The sequence below is a fragment of the Gopherus evgoodei genome, chromosome 1 (genome assembly GCF_007399415.2).
Source record: "Gopherus evgoodei ecotype Sinaloan lineage chromosome 1, rGopEvg1_v1.p, whole genome shotgun sequence".
Classification (NCBI taxonomy): Eukaryota; Metazoa; Chordata; order Testudines; family Testudinidae; genus Gopherus; species Gopherus evgoodei.
Genome location: NC_044322.1, coordinates 364,503,208 through 364,527,201, shown reverse-complemented (window position 1 = coordinate 364,527,201; position 23,994 = coordinate 364,503,208). Strand labels below are relative to the sequence as shown.

The following is a 23,994-nucleotide window of genomic DNA, read 5'->3' as shown; positions in this document are numbered from 1 at the left end:
GGGGGCAATGTGAAGAGATTGGATGTGATTGTCCAACACACAAACACAGAGGCCACGGGGGGTGGGGGCACTGTGATAGAGGCCCAGGAGGGGGAAGGTCCCTGGACCAGGGAAGGGGGCAGCAGTCGGGGCAGGACAGATGCAACACACAGAGACACACACACATCTTCCCTGAGGATTTCCTGGCTGCCCACAGACAGTTCAAACCAACCCTCCCCCGCCCCCTCGATCACTACAGAGGCCGCCCTGGGACCAACTAGCACAGTCCCCCTCGCTCCCCCAAGCTGCGGCTCGAACCCAGGCCAGGTGCCCCTCCCCTCTCTCGGCATTTACCGGCTCTGCCTTGTGCCCAGCACTTCCCACCTCAGCGAGCCCCAAAAGTGATGCACCCACTGTATGCCGGCGGGGGCAGTGGGAGGCGAAGACATGCAGTTCTGGCCGTTAGGGTGGTTGGAGCGTGGTGCACGCAGGCGGGGCCCCCACAGGCAGGGGGTGAACCCAGCAGCCCCACTGCTTGCCCGGGGGCCACACAGTGAGCCCACACAGGCTGCATGCAGCGCAGGCCTGCTTTAAGTCTTTCCTCACCCCTTCTGCTGTGGCATAGTTACATTTCAGTTTTGTTTCTGATCTTGCTACGATGTTTCTAAAAGTCTCTGTGTTAAAATATTTTTCATATTAGAAAATGAACTTGTATTGCCTGGGAATTCAAGGAACCCTGCTGAGATCTGTCTCCCTGATGGAGCCTACTGAGAAGGGTTTATATAATTTCTAGCTATACTGGAGTTAATTCAGGTCATGATAATGCCTCCTTTTAGCCCATGTCTGGACTGTTGGGATGGAGTTGGAAACCTGTCCAAACAATAACATTTAGTTTTGTTAAACTGTGAACTTGTCTGTGTAGTTAAACTGTCAATCATGCAATTGGTTCTCCAGCCTGTGTGCTATGGGTTATGAGGTAAGACCTTCTTGTGACCCCTCCCAGCATCCCAACCCCTCCCACTACGCAGTTCTCAATATATTTAATTCTGCAGATGAGCGAGAAGTGCTCTGCCGACCATTGGTGATCCATGGACTGCAGTTGGTACGTCTCTTCTTATAGGTTACCATGGCATGATTAGTCTAAAATTATTTAAACTCTCCTTGTCCAAACCGGGCTGGGAGACCACGCTATCTTACCGCTGTGTCTATAAACCCTGGGCAAGCATGATTCTATTAGAACCATTTTGGAACGTGTTTTTGCTGGCTCAAAGAGTGGGCAAGGCCTTTTGTGTACTGAGGCTTTGGTGATAGCTGGGTTTATGAGAGAGAATGCCTGTAGTAGTTTTGTCACAGATGGTACATAGCAGCTGGAAAAGGGGGACTGAAAGATCAAGAACCTGCAGGCAGCAAAGACATCTGGTTTAAGGGAGGCAGCACGTGAGAGATCCATAAATCTCCTCCAAAATCGCTAGTAATTGATTCAGACCTGTTCAGTTCCCTTTGAAAATAAGCCTCTGTGGGATGCATGCCCACCTGTGGAAGCATTCTGCCTTCTCCACAGCAGTGCCCTGCTTGTGACAGCTGCAGTGGCACTGAACATTAAAGCCTCTAGAGCAAATGCCAGTTTTGTGTTTGAGACAAAGCTCTTTTGGGCACTTGCACTATCCATGGAAAGAGAAGGGAGACCTGCATTTAAAATGAAATTCAAGTCCTACAGAGTAACTGCACTATGAAGAACTTTCCTTAAATCTACAAAATCCAGAGAAGTCAAAGCAAAGGATGAAACTGTCATTAACTCACGTTGTGTCTAAATATTGCAGCTAATCAGGGCATGTAAGATTCCACCAGCTGTCCCCTTTCGGCACAAAGGGGTGAATTTGAAGACGTTTCAGGATTAACTCCTGATTTCCAGGTGCTTCTAGGTTTAAATATTTTATTTTATTTTTTATGCGAATTTCCTTTGTTCTGGTATTTAAAGCAAAGGGGAAATAGGAGCTGAACAGAACCCTGTTTGTTCATAACTGTGCCCAGAGTAACAAGCTGATTTTTTTTTTTGATTTGCCATTAGTATCATGTCTGCGTATTGTTGTGAATATTCCGAAAGCATGCAGCTGCTGCATGTGTACTGCTTTCTGGGCCAAAATGCCTTTGAAGTATATCAGCATGTTTTAGTATTTAGGTTATAGACTCAGGAGCTGGCGCCTTGTCTTCGTTCCTTACTGTAAAGCACCCAGAATGATCCTTGCTGTATCCAAATTAGATCTTGTTGTGCTCAAGAGTACAGAACTGCATGTCAACCAATTGAGTTCTAATCTCAGTCCAAACATTGATTTGTGGCCTTGGGAAAGTCACTCCATTTGTTTTTTCCCCTATGAAATATACTGGCCTGCCCTCATTTGGTATCTGCAACAGATCACTGAATCACGCAAGGGTTCTCCGTGTCTGCTGATGGTAGGACAAGAAGTAATGGGCTTAATCTGCAGCAAGGGAGATTTAGGTTAGAGAGTATTAATAACTTTCTCACTATAAGGATGTTAAGCTCTGGAGTAGGTTTCCAAGAGAGGTTGTGGAATCCCCATCACTGGAGGTTTTTAAGAACAGGCTAGAAAAATACTTGTTTGGAAATACGGGAATGGTCTAAGATAGGTGTACTTGGTCCTGCCTTAGCTCAGGGACTGGACTGGATGACCTCTGGAGGTCCCTTCCATCCTATATTTCTGTAATTGTGTCTTGGTTACATTTGTAATGTGCGACTAGAATGTTATCCAAACTGGCACTATATATACTTAGTGCATTAAGAGGGCCAGTTTCACAACACTGAAAACAATTGAACCAGGTCAGCTGTTGGAAAGAATTTAAACAGAAAAATGTGAATAACTGGGAGCTGTATAAGAACATTTTAATGGATTCCTAAAAAGCCACAACTGAGAGAGAAGGCCTCTCTGGTTAAACGACCAATCCAGTTTAGTGGGGAAGTGAAAGCAACTACAAACAACAGAATGTATCGAAAGGGGAAGTTGATAGTGATGATGAAAATAAATCAGAAGCTAGTGATTGTAGAAAATTGATAAGGGAAACAGAAGGGCGCCAGGAGAAATGCATGGCCAGCAGAGTTAAGGAAAATCAGTTTTCTTAAAAAGTATATTAGGAGCAAAAGGAATAAATACAATGGTATTGGTCCATTAGTAGACAGAAATGAAAGAATTGTCAAAAATGCAGAGAAGGCACAAGTATTGGATGCATTTTTGTTCTGTACTTGGAATGCGAAAAGCTATTAAGTTGCTAGTTTGCACAGTGTGTTTAAACATTGTTTTCAGATTTGTTTTTTAAAAAGTGCATCTGACGTGAGATATCAGCTGCCACGCCTTCCTGCACAGGGAATGTATATAGCTGAAACAAACATCTTGGAATGAGTCTGTAGTTACTTTGGCTACCAAGGTGTGTCAGGTGCATCCTGAAATGAAAGCTCAGGCCTGGTGTACACTTAAAAATTAGATCAACCTAGCTATATGTCACTCAGAGCTGTGAAAGATTTTGATTCCTGAGCACCATAGTTAGGTTAACCTAACCCCGGTATAGACATGGCTAGGTCCATCAAATAATTCTTCTGTCAACCTAGTTACCACCTCTTGGGGAGACCATTCATGGGAATGCCCCTTCTGTCAGTGTAGGAAGTGTCTACGTTATGGCGGCACAACTGCAGCACCATAGCTGTGCCGCTGTAGTGTAGATACGGCCTGAGTTCCTTCAGGCACCCATGGGTGTGGGTCCCTCATGTAACTGCACTTTGTGAAGTCGAAACGTATTTGTGACAAAAATGTCCTAATTCCCCACTGGGCTTTCTCACATTGTTCTGTAGGAGAGCTGCACAGAAAACTTGTGCCTGCCGACCAGAATCCACTTACCAGCATGCTCACGCTTTGTAAGACATTAAAATGGGAAACAGTGCTTTGCCCTTGTTGAAGCTCACATAGATAACTCACTATGGTTTGAATAATGATGGGTTTGTAGATTAAAGACCATTCTGATTTCAAATGTTGTTTGAGAGAGAGAGATGGAGCACATGAATTGAGGGTGGGGTGCTTGGAAGGGGAAAGGATTCAGCCTTCAGGTGTAGGAGTTACTGTAGCATAGTCCTGTAAGCGAACATAAACAGTGTGGTAAAACAGAATCGTGCCAAGCAATAGGCAGCTGGAATGCTTTCTGGGACACATGTGGCTCCTCGGATGGGATGGCTGGGCAAGCAATCTGCCGAGGGCATAGTTAGCGGCAGTGGCTCATGCAGTGTGCAAAATCAGAATGGAGTTTGGAGGGAAATGGGGAAAGAGTTGGACTTCTACCTTGTGTCAGTTTTACAACCCTCCCAGCACACTGGATTTGTTATATGGGTGTCGCGAGAAGGGGCAGTTCTATGGTTACTGCATGCTGGCGAAGAGTGAGCTCACTGTGTTGGAGGAGGGTGCATTTTGAGCTCATACACCAAGCTTAACTACGTAGAGAAAGTTGTAGATCTGATTTTCCGTGACTCACTCTGGAATTATCATAACCTAGCCTAGGTTTCGTATAGTTTAAGGTTTGGCGGGACCATTAGATCATCTAGTCTGACCTCTTGTACATCACAGGCCATTTATATTTCACCCAGTTTCCTCCGTACTGAGCCCAATTGCTTGTGTTTTGGTTAAAACGTATCTTCTAGAGAGGCGCATCCTGTCTTGATTTAAAGACCTCAAGAGGTGGAAAATCCACCACTTTCCTAGGAAGTTTGTCCCAATGGTCAATCAACCTTGGAAAATATTTGGCTCTTGTTCTGCCTTTCTCCACTAGATCAAAGTACCCTTTTGGCACCTGGTATTTTCTCCTGGTGAAGGTACTTTAATTCACTGTAATCAAGTCACCTTTCAATCTTTTTGATAAGCTGAACAGATTGAGCAGGATACGGTCATTTTCTTTGGCCCTCAAATAATTTTTGTGACACCCTTTCCAGTTTTTCAACATCCTTTTTAAAATGTGGGCCCCAGAACTGTACACAGTATTCCAATATCGGCCTTTCCAGTGCCATAGAGATGATATCCCCTCAGTAGTCCTGCTCGGTGCTTCTCTGCTTATACATCCAGGCATCACTGTCCCTTTGCCCCACAGCATTGCACCTGGAACTCGTGTTGAGTTGCTTGTCCACTGTGATTCCTAGACCCTTTTCATATTGGTTCCTCCCTGGGGTACAGTCCCCCATTCTGTAGCTGTGGCTTATATTCCTTGTTCCTAGATGGATCGCTTTGCATTTGCCTCAGCTGTGTTAGAATGCCGTTTGTCGAAGAAGGCTCAGCTTACTGGGATGTCCAGATAGCTCTGTATGACTGCCCTGGTCACCTCACTATTTACCAAGCTGGCAGCTTTTGTCATTGGAGTGTGAGCTGCATTCCAGTCTCATTTGCAGATCTAAGAGCTAATTGCAGAATGATTATTACTGAAATATTTTCATATCATTGCTGTTCCCTCTCTTCCTCCCCCAGCCCCATGAAACAGCTTCATTTAGCTAGCAACAGCTCAGGTGCCGTTCTTAGAAATTTGTGAAAGTTAAGGAAGTGTGTGGTAAGGCCCAGCTGGGATCCTGAAGCTGTGGTCTGGAAAGTCCCAGGCTGTATGGTGAATGGTGGTGAATGGCTAGCATTGCCTTGTGCAGCTGAACTATAATTTAGCCCCTTTACAAGAAATTGTCTCGCATCTGTCAGTGAATGCAGCTTTAAGAACAGGCGTGGAAGTGCAGTAAGAATTGCATGTTTAAACTAAGGTCCATTGGCAAAACTGATTCTCCATTTAATCCCCAAAGTAGCCTTCTAACTGGAAATACTAACATATTCCCATGTCAGAACTGTGATCTGTTCTTTTACCTTGAAGTGAAGTTGGTTGATGTTGTCCTCGAGCATGGCATCTTTGTGTAACCAGCCTCTGCTAGGTGACTGATGCTTTGACAGCAACACATTCAGAAGGGAGTCCCCAGTTCAACACTTCTGGCGATAATCTTGCTGAGAATAAGGGAGTTGTAATTGCAGGAATTCTGGGTTCTTCCTTTTGCAAGGTTGATGCTTAAACTTGTGGAAAGTCCATTTTGTTTTAAAAAAAAAAAAACAAAAACCCCTGCTGATAAATGTTTAGCTAATCTGAGTTCTATTTCATGTCTTTCTCTGCTTGATGGCAATGTTCCAATTTGCCTTTAGGTTCATGCATGGGAGATCTCAGACCAGTTGCTACAGATCCGGCAGGATGTAGAGTCATGCTACTTTGCAGCACAGACCATGAAAATGAAGATTCAAACCTCATTCTATGAACTCCCCACAGATTCGCATGCTTCGTTGCGGGACTCTTTACTGTCCCACATCCAGAACTTGAAAGACCTGTCACCCGTCATTGTAACTCAGGTAAGCCTTGTGTTACTCCTGGTGGGGCGGGGAAAGGAGTATTTCTCGAAGCAGTCGCATACCACCTTTCTGTAATAAAGGATGAATAATTCATTGTCTTAATTAGATATGCATTGTGGACATGTAACATTTACACCACTGCCTCATCAAATCCATTCTATGCAATAATTGCTGCCTTATTTAGGAGAAAGGGCAAGAAACAGATGCTGCAAGGAACATTTAATCATGACTAAAGTTTTTCACTGCTGGCTTTCAGAAATCCAGCATTCGTGCTCCCTGGCTGTTCTTTATTTAGCGTGGAGCAGGAAAAATGGAGAAAAGGAAAATGAATGTCCTTCAGACCCAGTCAGATCAATTTCTCCATTTATAGGCTCAGCTTAGTTTATTTCTTGTCCGATGGTCAATTCAGCAGTGATTCAGTACATTAATACATGATTTTACCCCTTTCGGTGCTGCTTTGGGAGAGTGATGGGCGGAGCAGCTATGCAAGGGTCTTTTCCCTGCTCAGCTGCAAAAACAACACTGAATTACCCATCAAAATCCCCTCAGCGACTGGAAGGTCTCTGATGTGAGGTGCTACCGTTTCCCCAGGGCTGTGTTCATCTTAGATATTGAAGAACTGATTATTCCTTCATGCCATCAACTTAGCTCTCCTGCGTGACGCTGCAGAACACTTGTCACTACATCCCTGTGAAGTCCAAATCAACCTCGCTACCTGTTGGTCCTCGATCAGCCTGCAGGGTCTGATCGTGCACTGGTTGAAGTCAATGAGAGTTTTGCATTTGACTTCTGTGCAGGCATGGTTGAGCCTGAATGAAAATTGTTTATAGCCGAAAACCTGTACATGGCTTCTGTTTCCAATTAAATGCAAATAACCTCGCAGTGCCCGTGAGGAGACTGGTTAAGTGTCTAGGGAACAGTGTGTGTGATGCAGCCTCCGCTAGCCAACCTGAGAGAAGGTTTGCAGCCATGGCGAAGATGGTTGGCCGTCTGGATCAGATACTGCAGTTTGCAAGTGGGTGGGGGAGTTCTGGCCTCAGTTTGACAGGTGAGTTGAAGGCCTGTGACCCCTCACCCTGAAGGAAATGACTGTTACCTGTGACTAAATGATGTGCCCAGCAAAAGTCATGTAGCCCCTTCCTTCTTGATGGACTGGTGCATTGGGTCATGAGTATTGTATTGCTGCTTACACACCAGAGAAATGGTACTATGGCTCCTGGATACTGAGTCCTGTGGGATTACCATGAGATCTGAGAGGTCTGGCTTTACTTCATAGAGCATTTGACTTCTCCTATCTTCTCCCAGTGTTGTTGAACAGAATCTGGACATTTTTCTTTCTGTCTAGCAGTACAAATTGGACATTTCATATTTTTAGCACTGGTCTTAATCTTGTTCCTTCTTTTTCTCTTCCCTCTTCCCCCCCCCCATTTTAGCTTGCATTAGCAATAGCAGATCTCGCCCTACAAATGGCTTCTTGGAAGGGCTGTGTACAGACACTAGTGGAAAAGTAAGTATTTGTTTTATATCCTTACACTTTATAGAAATATTAAACCTACAAATCACTCCACTCCTACAAGACTTAACCTACAAGAATGTGAAAAGAAAGGTAATGATCTGAAAGCACAACTGCACTTGCATGCACCGATGCAAAGGAGTTGGAAAAGTGCTAGAAAATAACCTCTTTGTGACCGAAAATGTAAGTGGCTCCTGATTTTAATTGAATTACAGTAGTGAAGTGTTCTAGGTGAAGTGAGTGGCAAATCGGTTTATAGACATATCTGTGATTGAAACGGTGCCTGCTTTTTTGGGGCTCTGGTCTAAGCCTGCCTCAGCTTTACAATCCCTTTCTCGCACGCATAGCTGGCTTGTCCTTCTGGTTTAGGGTTGATCAGGGGTCTCAAGACAGTCAGTGCTGCATCTTAATTGGTTGCAGCGGTAGCTGATTAGCGTTGTGAGACATTCCTTTCACTTCCTGCTAGGGCTGAGTACTGGGGGGGATCGATCTAAGATATGCTACTTCAGCTGCGAGACTAGCATAGCTGAAGTTGACGTGTCTTAGATTGACTTACTTCACGTCCTCGCGGCGTGGGACCGACAACCGCTGCTCCCACGTCAACTCCGCTTCCTCCTCTTGCCGTGGTGGAGTTCTGGAGTCGACAGGGAGCGTGTTTGGGGATCGATTTATCGATCTAGCTGAGATGCGACACATCAATCCCCTGTAGATCGATCACTACCCGCCGGATCGGTGGATAGTGCAGACATACCCTGAGCAACTGGAGCTCAAAGCAGGATCCGCATCCGGCAATAGTTGTCACTGCATGAGGCCGGCACATACACATTGTGCTGTCATGAAATGTTGCAGGTGCTGTGCAAAGCTTCTACTCGACAAAGCTCCTGCAATGTGAAATGGAGATTGCATGATGCCATCGTTTGCTCTGTGTGTGTGCGTGTATGCGCGCGAGTGAGTGAGTGAGTGAGAGGACTTGAGTTGTTGTATTTGTAGAACAAGAGATTTTTGTCATCCTCCTTGACAGGCACTTCCAACTACGGTAGGAAAACTAACCCCCAAACCTGGGTCAGTAATGCTCATTTATTTCCTAGGCTCACGTTTGCTTTTGACGTGAATCCAGATGATGTGTTTTCGGACAACTCTGTCCGGAATCTCTTTCAGCAAGACTCCTCTCCTCTCCCACTGTGGTGTTAAAGGTGCTTGGATGCTCCTGGAGTTGGATATTGTGCATGTCGGCAGGCCCCTTTCTTCTCCATGCCGTTTCACTTCTTTGTCGCTCCATCTGCTTCAGGTACAGTAACGATGTGACATCACTGCCCTTTCTGCTGGAGATCCTCACGGTGCTGCCAGAGGAGGTTAATAGCCGATCTTTGCGCATTGGTGCCAACCGCCGGACCGAAATCATTGAAGATCTGGCTTATTACTCCAGTACAGTGATCTCCCTTCTGGTAAGTAGATCGCCTGGAATGCAGTCATGTGACATTGTGTCCTGCATAGGACACAATCTATGAGACTATCTCAGGGTATGTCTACATCTAAAATTTTGCAGCGCTGGTTGTTACAGCTGTATTAGTACAGCTGTATAGGGCCAGCGCTGCAGAGTGGCCACACTTACAGCAACCAGCGCTGCAAGTGGTGTTAGATGTGGCCATACTGCAGCGCTGTTGGGCGGCTTCAAGGGGGGTTCGGGGAACGCGAGAGCAAACCGGGGAAGGAGACCAGCTTGATTACCAGAGGCTTCCTCAGGTATGCTGGGATACCTGCTTATTCCACGGAGGTCAAGAAAAGCGCTGGTAAGTGTCTACACTTGATTACCAGCGCTGGATCACCAGCGCTGGATCCTCTACACCCGAGACAAAACGGGAGTACGGCCAGCGCTGCAAACAGGGAGTTGCAGCGCTGGTGATGCCCTGCAGATGTGTACACCTCCTAAGTTGCAGCGCTGTAACCCCCTCACCAGCGCTGCAACTTTGTGATGTAGACAAGCCCTCAGATCTAGCCCAGGTTGGAAGTAATCAGGAATTGATCAGGCCTGCTAACAGCTGCCAGTGTGAAACTAGTTGCTCTCTTCTGTCCCTAGTGGATGAGAGTCAAACAAAAAACCACAGCTGGCCAAGGATTGAGTTTGGTCATAGAGACTTAACTACCCCTCCAGCGAGTTCCTCCAGGTCAGGATTTGAGACATGTTAGAGACAGACAGTTTGGGGAGGAAACTTGCACAGAACAAAGAGTGGCAGTGCTTAAAGGCCTTCAGTCTCCTCGGCTGCCAGTCCAGCAGCCCTCAGTGGCACTAAATGCATTTAGACTTAAGGCCCTACTTGAATCGCGGCTGGGCTGTGGACAAGCCACGGAAAATCTGGACAAGTAATCATTATTATTGTTTGCTGTAGTAAGGTCCATTGTTGTTTTTTCCGCTGTCGGCCGCCTGTGGCTGAGAGTGGGGACCCCTGCTGTCGAAATTGTGGTGGGAGCCTAATATTGCGGGGTCTGCAATATCGTGAATTAAGTAGGTCCTTATTTATAGATTTAAAAAAGATGAGGCATCCCAGACCATTCACTTATTTTAATATAAAAGGAGACTGTGGCAGAGAGAACCTTTAACATAATTCTAGAATGAGAGGTATTGATTTGTCAGAGTAAGAACCTGGGGATTTTCGGCTACCTAAAGGCCATCTTATTTATCTTCTTTTTACCCCGAGTTCTTCCTTGACTTACCCACGCCCTTCGTGCAATGTAGCGTTCCCGTAGTGTTCACCCAAAGGATGAGATATGGTGGCAACTGCAAAAATGTACCTAGATGGAAAAATCAACATCCACAGGTGAATTTCTAGGTGCTTTCCCACTGGTGTGCCGCTGAGGAGAGTTCAGGCTCTCCAGGGAGCTAACTTCTTGAGGACATGGGTGCTCAACAAGGCTTGTGACTTGGGTTTGAGGAGTGAAATGAATCAACCCGTCTCCAAAGCAGTTCACAGAGATTGAAAGGAGCTGACTAGAATATATCCAGCCTCACTCCGCTGGGTCAGTGTTTTCCCAAGGATGCTTTACTCATTTCCTACTAAATTATTTGAACTAAATACTCAGGAGAGACCAATCTGGACCCCTTTTCCCCCCAGCTCCAGGCTGTACTGAAGTACAGCCCCCATATTCATTAATGCAGAGCTCTTCATTACTTCTTAGCATTTCACATTGTGTATTTAAATGGGAAATACAACATGCCCCCCAGCTGTGCATACTAAGGCTGCTAATATCCTAGAACCCCAGATGGAATTGCATTTTGATGTATTATAATTATAATAGATGGTAACAGAAATTATTTTTTAGCTTTGCAGCCCACGCTTTCTCTGCTTCTCTCCTTTGCTGTCTGTTGCCCAATTTTTTCCTCCAGCTGCTTTCCCTTTGCTTCAGCTCTGCTGGCCATGATTGTTCTCATTTTCATAGCTCATGGAGTTGGAACAGATCTGCTAAGTTTTATAGCTCTCTTCTTCTCCACCCTTAAAACCACCTCTCGCTTAACGCAGGTTCATTCCCAAGGGTGGCTTTCCAGCTTTGAATGACACCAGTGACATGGGTCACAATTTCCTTTGAGGGAATTATCCCATCACCCTAAATTTTCCACTACTCCTAGTTATAGAACTTCTTCATAAGATGTCAAATTCAGGAGTGGCAGAAGCGCCTTAAAAGTGAGGGGGACACTGAACCATGGTCCTGCCCCCTGTGCCACCCACTTCCCCCCAAGGGCCCGCCTTCCCTCTTTTAAAAGTGCTGACACCTCCCCCCCACCCTATTCCAGTACCCCTGGTCAAATTCCCTCCTCAGTTTGGTGCTACACCCTTTGTCATTTGCAGACAGTTATTATGTTCCCTTCTAGCCATTGTTTAGCTGTGCCTTATTTAACCTTACTTTGTGAATCAACACTCTTGCCCATTTCTAATTCCTTTTGTTCCCTGGATCCCCTCCAGCTTGTTTGTATCTTTCTGATACCAGATTGCTCAGAATTGGGCATAGTATTCTGGTTGTGCTCTCAAGCCATAAAGAGGCTTCCTGCAATGTGATGGGATACTTCTGCCCAAAAGCACCTCCAAATCATATGGAGCATGTTGCCCGGTTTGTTTGTTTTGTTTTTGGACTATCCTGTAACAAGCACCTTCAATTCATTGTCCAATATCATCTTGTTTGTCTTGACTCACCTGCTTTCCATATCTCTCCTGTGTTAAATCTCGCTTTAGTTTCAGCTCATATTTCTTCAGTCTAGGTCCTTCTATTTGTGTCCTTGATGCTGCTTGTAACTTCTCCCCCACACTCTTCATCCACAACCGTTTAGTTTCATCTGTTTGGTTAACATACTGGTTGCTTCCTTTTTCCAGATAATCAGTGAAGATGCTAAATAATTACTCCTGGGGAAATTCTACATCACTGCACGCGTGCAGAATTCATGTCCCCCTCAGATTCCTTTGTTTCCCTGCAGAAAAATGACTAATAGATTAATAGACTCTAGGACTGGAAGGGACCTCGAGAGGTCATCGAGTCCAGTCCCCTGCCCTCATGGCAGGACCAAATACTGTCTAGACCATCTCTGATAGACATTTATCTAACCTACTCTTAAATATCTCCAGAGATGGAGATTCCACAACCTCCCTAGGCAATTTATTCCAGCGTTTAACTACCCTGACAGTTAGGAACTTTTTCCTTATGTCCAGCCTAAATCTCCCTTGCTGCAGTTTAAGCCCATTGCTTCTTGTTCTATCATTAGAGGCTAAGGTGAACAAGTTTTCTCCCTCCTCCTGATGACACTCTTTTAGATACCTGAAAACTGCTATCATGTCCCCTCTCAGTCTTCTCTTTTCCAAACTAAATAAACCCAATTCCTTCAGCCTTCCTTCATAGGTCATGTTCTCAAGACCTTTAATCATTCTTGTTACTCTTCTCTGGACCCTCTCCAGTTTCTCCACATCTTTCTTGAAATGCGGTGCCCAGAACTGGACACAATACTCCAGTTGAGGCCTGACCAGCGGAGAGTAGAGCAGAAGAATGACTTCTCACGTCTTGTTTACAACACACCTGTTAGTGCATCCCAGAATCACGTTTGCTTTTTTTGCAACAGTATCACACTGTTGACTCATATTTAGCTTGTGGTCCACTATGACCCCTAGATCTCTTTCTGCCGTACTCCTTCCTAGACAGTCTCTTCCCATTCTGTGTGTGTGAAACTGATTGTTCCTTCCTAAGTGGAGCACTTTGCATTTGTCTTTATTGAACTTCATCCGGTTTACCTCAGACCATTTCTCCAATTTGTCCAGATCATTTTGAATTTTGACCCTGTCCTCCAAAGCAGTTGCAATCCCTCCCAGTTGGGTATCGTCTGCAAACTTAATAAGCGTACTTTCTGATGGGGAAGCAAAGAGAAGCTGCAAGAGTGATCACACGCCCCTCCCTGGCAGCACAGGCAGGTCGATTTGGGCTCCTGGAGCAGCCAGTAGAGACGTAAATCACTGCAGGGCTTGGCAGTCATGCATGTGAGAGAGAGAGAGACACTCTCTCTCTCTCACTTGCTATTGCAGCATGCTGGGCATGGAAGGACAGGGCACTGGGGTATTTCTGAGGAGGTAGGCGTGGGGCAGGCTCTATCCCCTCAAGCAGAGCAGAATGTAGCAGCCTGACTGCTTAGTGAATTGTTCCCATTGTCTTTGTGAATTCTCCCAGGAGTATAAAACAGGTGTAAAATTTGTAAGGCTCCTTTACGTTGTCAGAGTGGTATAGAAGACAGTATGGCCTTAGAAATGCTCGTGGTGCTTTAGTGATTAGAACTGAACTAAATTTTTGGACTGAAAAAATTTCCTATCAAAATGTGCTCCATGAACTATTTGCTACCGACCTATTTGGAGATGGTCAGTAGCCAATATAAATTGTGAGCTTGATTCCTCAGCCCTCACTTGCTCTTCAGTTGCCTATGATGTAACACTGAGCATATGGCTGCTTATATTTGTTGTCTAATAACTAGAAATAAAAAGTCAAACCTAGTTAACATTACTGCAGGGGCGGGGGGGGGGGTTGGGGTTTTTCTCCAATTCTCCCCACACCCATTCTCCATCCATTGTGTTGTAGTTTAAATCAATTACCAAAATAATTGAAACCAGCATGATGATGATGCATTATTTTGCCATAAAATATGCACCAGGAGTATAAATAATAATTGGCGTTAACCTGGTTCTGTGGTATGACCTGGCACTGCACTCAACTCCAGTTTATTACCTTGCTGTCCAGAATTCCTCATTTTCATGTGTGCAAATTGCTTTTGAAGTTTAATTCTTTTCTCTTAAAATTTAACTGGGAGCTTAACGCTTAGTTTAAAAGTTCAAAAAGGCTGCCTGCATACAAACGTATAGCTGAGAACCAGAGCAGGGGAGGTTAGGAACATGGGATCAGGCCACACTGTTCCAATCAGTTAGGTATCCCATGTCCAATATCTAATGCTTCAGAGGCAGACTGATTGTGTCTCTGCTCTTCCTCTCTACTCTTCCCCTGCCTCCAAAAAAAACAAACAAACCCCCCACACCATACAGTGCACCTGCATGTATAAGGATGGCCCTGGAGAACATGTTCCTAATTTTGCCAGTTGCTTTAATCCAGATTCTGAAAGTCTCCTAGACTTTAAGGTCAGAAGGGACCATGATGATCAGCTAGTCTGACCTTCTGCACCTTGCAGGCTGCAGAACCTCGCCCTGGAGCCTGTACTAGAATTAGCTGGTTTAAGTTCCAACCTAGTTTAAAGCCTAGGTTCTATCTTTATGAGTCTGCAGAGATGTTACCCCTAAGACGTTGTGCTTCTTTTTCACTCTAACCACCTCGAGCACTTTCTCTGTGAAGAGAGAGAAGCCGGCTGTCTGACTGGTTAATTGGCGAGATGAGCAAGCTCATGTCTCTCTGATTGATTATTAGTAGAGATGATGTGGAAAGCCTGGGTTAGTCAAAAGCTGATAGTGGATCATGACCAGGCCAGCTGGACCCACTAGTAGAATCTCTGAGCATGTTCCACCATGATGACCCTCCCAGAGTCTGAAAGGAAAAGTGGCTGTTGGCAGTGTAGTGGCAATTCTCTGGTGATATCTGCTGATGGTCCATCTGCAGATATGTCTGCTGAGAGAAGATCGTGGCCAGTGATTTCTTGGGACAGCCTGTCATTTGTTTGCTTTGCCAGGCAGACTGCACCCATGTGTTTGCTTTGCCTGGCATGCTCTGCATATGTTAGTCTATGTTCAGACAACCCAAGTTTCCTTTGCAAAGTCTAGAGTGGGCATATTAATGAGCTGCCTGAAGAGCAAAAAGAACTCGGGTGTCTGTCTAGGATTTAACTAGAACTCACATAGGATTTAGCTCAGATTTTTTTTTTAAGGTACATATATTTAGGGGTCTACCAAATTCTTCGCAGCTGTGAAAATTGCATTATGGACCATGAAATCTGGTCTCTGACTGCCCAGCTCTGACGGCAGAGCAGAGAGCGGCGGGTGCTGCCCTGGTGCCCAGCTCGTAAGTCAGTGCCGCTGCAGCACAGAAATAAGGCTGACAATACCATGCCATCCCTTCTCTGCCTTCACAGCCGGGTGCCTGGCCAGCAGCTGCCACTCTGCCTTCAGAGCTAGGTGCCCAGGCAGCCGCCGCCCAGCTTCAGGCAGTGCGATGCCCAGCATCAGCACAGAAGCAAGGGTAGCAATACTGCGGCCCCCTAATAGGCTTGTGATCCCCTTTTGGATCTGAGCCCCTAGTTTGAGAAATGCTGTAGGAGAAGTCGCACCATTTTCTTCAGGGATATGTAACACATCTGCGAAGTTTTCTATGTATGCCGTGACCAACCCATGAAAATTGTGTGATTTCTCCACGATCTAAGTAGAGCCCCTACTGTCTAATAAAACCTCTGTCTAATCAGAGTCCTCTAGAGGCTATAATAATGCCCAGAACAACTAGACTATCAAGTGAACAGTAAGCATGACCCTCTTGAAACGTTTGGTATGGAAAGTTAAGGTACGCTGTAAAACTTGTAGGCTCCATTCTCCCTGGAGATAGGATGGTCCAGGGCCACTCAAGCCCTAACAGGGCAAAACATGAGGCTGTTTTTCTATCTTAGCACAGCAAGGGCCCCCTTTGGATGGGTCCTGGCAAACCTTGTCAGTGGGCTTGCTGATGAACAACAGAAGGCTCCCCCTCCTCTAGGGCTCCCAGCCACAGCCACAAATAACTCCCCGGTTTCTTACCGCTTGATAGTGTAACGATGTCCTCAGGCGGGCCCAAACGATGCCTTCTGCCTTTCAGAGCCCTTACCAAGAAGCTAGCGATGCGAGTGTATTTTGCAGCAGTGAGTGTAAGGAAATCTTAACTTGAGATTCGGCAAATATAGGGGCTAGGCTTCATCTGTCTTTGAGACAGGACCCTGCAGGAAATCGATGTGCCGTGAATGAGTGAACATATTCCAGGCTGCTTTTCTCACTATGCGCTGTCACTGCAGTTGAAGTCAATTGACTTGCTTGGCTCAGTCCCTAGATTACGGTGGGGGCTTGTCTATTTAAGCGGGGTTGCGGGGTGTCTCAAGTCATCTCCTGTCTCGTGTTTGCTTCACTTGTCCGTTCTGGGTATGGTACGTGGCTCATGTTCCTTGCCGTGTGCTTTTCACGAGAGGCTGATTTTAGGTGTGGGGGTGTCATTTAGTGATATAGATGAGTCTCTTCATGTTGACAGTGATGGAGGATGGGAGTTGTGGTTTTTAAATACAGTTCGTCCCTCAACGATTACGTCATGGATGCTGTGTACCTTGAAACGCTGATCCTCTCTGTTCACGGCTTCCAGGAACATGTTGTACGCAGGAGGGTGTCAGTTTCGTGCTTGTGGAAACGAACTGGTAACTTGGGGTCTCTAACCAATTCTCCATCCCTGCCCTTCCTCTCCTAGATGACCTGTGTGGAGAAAGCAGGCAACGATGAGAAGATGCTCATGAAAATTTTCCGCTGCCTGGGGAGCTGGTTCAACCTGGGAGTTCTGGATAGTAACTTCATGGCCAACAGCAAGTTACTGTCCCTCCTCTTCGAGGTGCTGGTGAGTATTCGCTCAGGCCACTGAATGAGCTCCTGTCTGCCCAGGAAGAACGCTGATTGCTTTTTACTAGGAGAGGAACAGCAAAACTTTGAAATCACTTAGAATCCCTGTGCAAATTTGTTGTAAACATTGGCGCACTAGGATGATGGCTCATTGGTGGCCTGCATGCAGGGACTAAAGAGAAGTTTACTCCCCTTCCTGGGCCCTTTCCTCTGTCTTGAGTATGAGGCCTGATCCATCTCTTAGCCCACTGTGCTGCTTGCTGCGCACTGGCTCTTCCCTGTGCCCCAAATAGCACTGCTTAGTGCCCCTTAGATTTCCAGCCTGAAGGCTGTCAAGAACTGGAAACTTGGAGAAGTGGGTGTCAACAGGAGCACAAGAATCTCTTAACAGCAAGAGTCCAGTTCTGGCCAAGCCTCCCAGTGGCCAAGAACTCCCCATCTTCCCTTGCTCACTGCCTTCTAGTGGCACTTGGAAAATCGGGTAGGTCTCAGATGACTAACACCTGGTAACATCGAATTTCCTCAGCTAAAGAAAAAAACACTTTAAGTGCTTCCTCTGCCCTCGTGTCAGGTCCCGAGTTCAGGATTCCAATTCTCTGGAACCAGCTGCTGCTATTGCTGACCTGAGATGCACCGAGAACATGGGGAAACGTTCTTGCCCAGAATGCTGAATCCTGAACTCAGGACTGGACAGGGAAGTGGAGGAGGGGGAGATGCTTATGTTCTCTGTGAATTTCCAATCTGATCCTATTCCATTCTGGATCAGGGACCATGAAGGCAAATGGCGAAGGTTCTTTGAGAGCAGACCTGGGTGAAGTTAGCCCCAAGCGCAGCATGTTGAAGGGGAGGGTTGAAGATGTCGTTTTTAGCCTTTGCCGAGTAAGAGAACTGAGCAAAGGGCTGTGGTTCATGGAGTTGTGGAGGAAATCTCACTCCATTTCTCTAGAGTGAAATATTTAGAGGAAAGAGCAGCTCAAACAAAATCCTGGTTTTCTGAGCTGCAAAGGGATTATTGGGGAATTGGTAGGTGAAGGCCCTGGCCCAAAAACACAGCAGACTTAGGATGCAGATGTAAGATCTGTTCTCCAGTGTTGCTGCATACCATAGAGGGAGAAACTTGCACCTTCTTCAGGGTCATCATTCGTCTCAATCTCTAGCTATTCAGATAGTGAAAAGAACTATGATTTTCTTTTCATGCTGCATTTGAAAGTCCTTGATCTGAATGGCATGAGCATTTTCAATTAAAGCAAATGGTAAGACACCTTCTCACCCCCTGGACTCCGTTATTGCCTTTGGCTGCATTCCTGTCGAAAGCCCTACTGCGACAAATCCTTCCTCTGTGTAGCTTGGGATTCAGCAGTTCTAGCCCCAGATGGGTCACGAAATAGCTCACTGTGTTGTGTCCAGTTATAGTACCTTGGTCCAGGACAGCACCGCCGTGGGAGTGGGGTGGCATTGGATTGCAGAAGCCTTGTTGCTCACGCATGGTCCTGTAATCTTGGCCAATCCAGTGGTTCTACGTTCTGGCAGACAATACTTCTGAAATGAAGTTCACAAAGTTCTAGTAGATCTGTTTTCCTATTCGCACGGTCTGGCCCATTCATCATCAGTTTTCTCAACTTCTCTTCAGAAGCTACTTTGTCTAATTCACTGGTGCTTCAACTTTTCCTGTCATGCCCCACCCCTCTTACCAGTAATGGAATCTGTCTGTGCTTCCCCCTCCATTACTGTACGGTTGGCTCAGCACAGGAGCTTGGGCTGACAGTGGAGCTGTGGGAGGAGCTGGGGCTAGAGGCAGAGTTGGGCTGCGAGCAGGGTGACCAGACAGCAAATGTGAAAAATCGGGAAGGGGTGGGGCGTAATAGGTGCCTATATAAGAAAAAGCCCCCAAAATCAGGACTGTCCCTATAAAATTGGGACGTCTGGTCACCCTAGCTGGGGGTGGAGCAGAGCTGGGGTGGGTGGCACTCCCCACCCTGTCCCCTGTGAGGGCTGGCCTGGACCTCGCTGCTGCACACCCCTTCCCTCGTCCCAAATGTTCCTCTGTGCCCCTCTAGGGGGGCACCTCACAGTTTGGGGACCCCTGGTCCAGTTGTTAGAGCATGAGGCTGGGAGCCAGGCCTCCTGGATTCCATTCCAGCTTCTGTCACTGATGTTCTTTGTGACCTGAAGTAAGTTTGACTTCAACTTCTGTCTGTTTCCCCATCTACGAAATGAACATTGCTAGCAGTTGCTGTTACTGACCACTGGATTCAAGATGTTGTACTTATTTCCCTTTTTAGGTGCTCATAACTTTCTCCATCATATACAAGGTTGGCGAGATAATATCTCTTGTTGGATCAACTTCAGCTGGTGAGAGAGAGAAGATTTCGAGCCACACACAGCTCTTGTTCAGGTCTGGGAAAGTTACTTCCAATGTCTCAGCTAAAGGCAAGGTGGATAGCATACGTACTTATGCTGGTCCCTTAGAATATGAGCTAACTACCTATGCTAAACAATCTATTCCACCTTGACGCTCAGAGTACCTTTCCCAGACCTGAAGAATCGGTGGCTTGAAAGTTTGTGTCTCTCTCACCAACAGAAGTTGGTCCAATAAAAGAGATTATCGCCCCCACCTGGCACCTTTAATATCCTGGTATTGACACGGCTACAACGCTGCATCCATCATATACAGTTCTTCCAGGCTGAAATTTACCATGCTTAAAGGTGAATTATTTCATAAGGCTTTGAGCAAGGTGCCTTTAACACTTGTTTGCATTATGCAAGTGTTAGAATAAAGTTCTCTCCAGCTGCACGGGATTTAAAATAGTCAAACGTTGTTAACTTTCCAGGCTAGAAGCATAAAGCTTGGCTTAGTTTGTAATCCTCATCAAAGAAACAAAATTGGCTGTAGATTTTCCAAGTTCTGAACATTTAAGTCAATATTTTGTTCCTGCACAGTAGAGCGTCTTTATCCTTCCTTTTTCTGACCCCTTTAACTTAGGACAGCTAACTCAGGAAAGTCTTTCTGTGTATCTATGGAAACCCCAAAGAGCTCCAGTATTAAATGCAAAAAACTTTCATTAATGCAACATGAAGGTTGAAGAGCTGAGCTAAGCACACCCAAGTCAGAAATTCGCAAATGATACAGGTTTCTCTGGCATTGTTCGCTCAGACCTGTTGCATGGAAGAGGTATTGTCTAATGTTTTCTTGTTATGCCATTATTAAATGGGTAACTTGCTTTGCATTTGTTGCATGATACAGTCTAAGCAAACAAAAATGCAAATTAAGCTTCCCATATAACAATGGAAAGAGGAATAGACACAGCACTTAATGCATGAAACAAGTCTGAGTTAATGTTGCAGTAGAAACTGTTATCCTCTGGGGTTTTCTCACTTCTGAGTGCTCAACTTTTCAGCCTGCGTGTTACATTTATGCTAGTTTTTGCAGTTAATTCCTCCCTCCCCTTCTTTGTTCACAAGGGATTGTGCTGCTGAATTATTTAATGTTTGCAAATTATTTAATGGTGAGGATCCTCTTGTGAAAGGGCATCTATAGGTGTGCACCAGATTACTGCTATTCCTTTGTTTCCTCTCCTCTTCGCTGTCTCCTCTCTCCTTCTTTGTACGCCTGCCCTGTCTCCTTTCCTAATTGCCCCGAGCCCTATGGGAGCTATTAAAGCTTCTGTGAAATGAGCCTTGCACAATGGCCATGAATGTTTACCAGGCAGGGCCCATGCTAAGCCACCAGGATAATAAAACCAATATTTTATTTGCACTGCAGAGGGGCGTTTCCTCCCGCTTCACCACCCCAGGAGAAAAGGGGTAGTGCAATTTTTCTATGGTGCTGAGATATCTCAGATCTGAGATTTCAGTCATTCTGTTCCACCCCTTTATGTGCCATGTAGAGAAGCCAGTGGGGCGAAGGTCCTTTTCCCCCTGGGTACAGCAGCAGGCTGTGCAGGGCTGGTGAAGGAGGTGGTATGGGGAGAGCTGTGTACTAAGAAACGTGTCTTGGTATTTGGGACCAAACAAAAGCTTCGTTAGGTGCAGCCTCGTTTATCGCTCCTTAGTCACCTGGCTCCTTTCCTCCCCTCCTGTCCCACAGCGACAAGACAAGACGTCTTCAAACCTGCATGAGGCAGCCTCTGACTGCGTGTGCTCAGCTCTCTACGCCATTGAAAACGTGGAGACCAACCTGCCCCTCGCACTGCAGCTCTTCCAGGGAGTCTTGACGCTGGAGGCCGCCTATCACATGGCTGTGGCCCGGGAGGATTTAGACAAGTAAGCAAATGAGCCTTGCCGATAATTAACTGTCAACGTGTCTGTTGAGAGCTATTCTTGAGCTCGGCTGTGTTTGTGCAGCGCTCCGGAGTGTCGTATGCAAATGATGGCTGACGGAACAGAGACAGCTGAGTTAATGACGCTTCCCTTTACTGGCAGTGCGCCAGCCTAGAATTGCAGGGGGGCGAGCAACCTGAGCTTGGGCAGGCAGGAGGGAGCATTGCAAGCATGTTGGTGCCTTCCCAGCTCTTCTTTGCTCTTATCAAAGGGTAGCAGGAGACGTGCCACTGTGCAGCTCTCGTTGAGTGATGAGAGAGAATGGAATGTCTGAGCCTTCTGGAGAGGGGAAAAACGGCCTTGGAAACGCTACGGCCTGGCACTTGTCATGCCTTCCGTCTCCAGAGTTCTGTACCAAAGTTAAGGAGCCCCTCTCGTTGGTTTTATTATGTTAGCATCTAGCTGCTCCAGCCAAGATCAAGACCTCGCTCAGCTTGTACAGTGCCTAGCACAGTCAGAGGGGTTACAGTGCAGATAGACAAGAGAGAATAAAAGGTGAAAGGAGAAACGAAGCCAAGAGAAGGGAAGTGAGTTGGCAGATCTCTTGTGGCAGTGCCCCCTCTCCTCTCCCCCTGCTCCACAGCCAGTGTTCCTTGCTACCTCCCTCTGAAGTCAGCACTATCAGAGGGGAAAATGGAGGCGAAGAGGGTAGTGGCTTTCCATGGATCACGCCCCAAATCACTCTTAGAACTGGCATTAGAACTCAGGAGTTAATCTCCCAGTCCTGTGCTCTGCCCACTAGACCATGCTGTCTGGCATCTCTCAGTTCCAGAGGACCAACAGGGAGACTTTACATTCTGCAATCAGAGTGTGGTCTTGGTTTTGATCTTCGTCCTTCAAACAGAATAGCAAAGCTGGTTAGTTTGAGGACAGCTTTTTGCAGTTCAGCTAAGCCTCTCAAATTGTTTTCTAAAGATATTTTAAGGACAGCAATCCTGTCTTCTAACACAAATTGCCTCGCTGTCTGTAACATGCTGCTGTAAAATTCAAGGCTGATGAAGCTGTTTCTCGCACTTGTGTATCATATAATGTCGCACAGTCCCTCCATTCTGGTACTGTATGTCCTGTTCTTGTGCCAAATGCATTTGAGGTCGATTTTGGTTGGCTTCTTGGGGTCTGTTTGCAGCTATGGAGATGGATGTCATAAACTTTCTCCTGAACCCACAGTCTCATAGTTGTCCTGGGTACATATTAAAGTTTCACTTGGAGGAATCTTATTTAGACCAGGCAGTAATCTTCACTTTCATCAGAATATCCTGGAATCTGTAAAGGGAGAGGCAATGCTTGATTTAGTCCTGAGTGGAGCACAGGATCTGGTCCAAGAGGTGAATATAGCTGGACCACTTGGTAATAGCAACCATAGTGTAATTAAATTTAACATCCGTGTAGAGGGGAAAATACTGAAGAAACCCACCACAATACCATTTGACCGCAAAAAGGGTTAACTACACAAAAATGAGTAGGCTAACTAAATGGAAATTAAAAGGAGCAATCACAAGTGAAATGCCTGCAAGCTGCAGGGAAACTACTTAAAAACACCATTATAGCGGCTCAAACAAAATGCATTCTCCCCCACCCCCGATAAGAGGAACAAAAAATGCCACCATGGCTAACCAGCAGAGTAAAAGTGGCAGTTAGAAGCAAAATGGCAGCTTTAAAAATTGGAATCATAGAACATCAGGGTTGGAAGGGACTTCAGGCGGTATCTAGTCCAACCCCCTGCTCAAGCAGGACCAATCCCTAACTAAATCAAGCCACATCCTACTAAGGAAATGGAAAGGAGCATAAACTCTGGCAAGACAAGTGTAAAAGTGTAATAAGAGAGGCCAAAAAAGAATTTGCAGAGCAACTCGCTAAAGACGCAGAAACTAACAGCAGCCGGGTTTTTTAAGTACATCAGAAGTGGGAAGCCTGACAAACGCAGTGGGACCACTGGCTGATCAAGGTGATCAAGGAGCACTCCTGGAACACAAGGCCATTGCAGCAAAGCTAAATGAATTCTTTGCATTGGTCTTTTCTGCAGTGGGTGTGAGGGAAATTCCCACACCTGAGCCATCCTTTTTAGGTGATAGATCTGAGGAACTGCTCTAGATTGAGGTGTTTTTGGAATAAATTGATAAATTAAACAGTAATAAGTCACCAGGACCAGATGGCATCACCCAAGATTCTGAAGGAATTCAAATGTGAAATTGCAGAACTACTAACTGTGATATGTAACTTATCACTTAAATCAGACTCTGTACCAAATGACTGGAGGACAGCTAATGTAACCCTGATTTTTTATTTTTATTTTTATTTTTTTTAATAAAAAAGCTCCAGAGGTGATCCTGGCAATTACAGGCTGGTAAGCCTAACTATAGTACAGGGCAAATTGTTTGAAACTACAATAAAGAAATACATTATCAGACAACTAGATGAATACAATATGTTGGGGAAGAGTCAACACGGCTTTTGGTAAAGGGAAGTCGTGTCTCACCGGTCTAGTATTCTTTGAGGGCTTCAACAAGCATGTGGACAAGGGGATCCAGTGGATATAGTGTACTTAGACTGTCAGAAAGCCTTTGATGTTTCACATGCCAAAGGCTCTTCAGCAAAGTAAGCAGTCATGCGATAAGAGAAGGTCCTCTCCTGGATCAGTAACTGGTTCAAAGATAGGAAACAAAGGGTAGGAATAAATGGTCCGTTT

At 45.9% G+C, this 23,994-nt stretch overlaps 1 protein-coding gene across 2 annotated transcripts in view; it reads left to right on the top strand.

Annotated features, from left to right (window-relative positions):
* The window catches only part of TNPO3 (transportin 3), an 86,332-nt gene that overhangs the window by 24,566 nt on the left and 37,772 nt on the right, over positions 1-23,994 (top strand). For both annotated transcript variants that reach the window (XM_030532847.1, XM_030532935.1), the window contains 5 exons: positions 6,195-6,395; positions 7,829-7,902; positions 9,197-9,353; positions 16,843-16,986; positions 21,076-21,251. In XM_030532847.1, the coding sequence (XP_030388707.1) occupies positions 6,195-6,395; positions 7,829-7,902; positions 9,197-9,353; positions 16,843-16,986; positions 21,076-21,251 (752 nt within the window). The remainder of the gene's footprint in view (positions 1-6,194; positions 6,396-7,828; positions 7,903-9,196; positions 9,354-16,842; positions 16,987-21,075; positions 21,252-23,994) is intronic.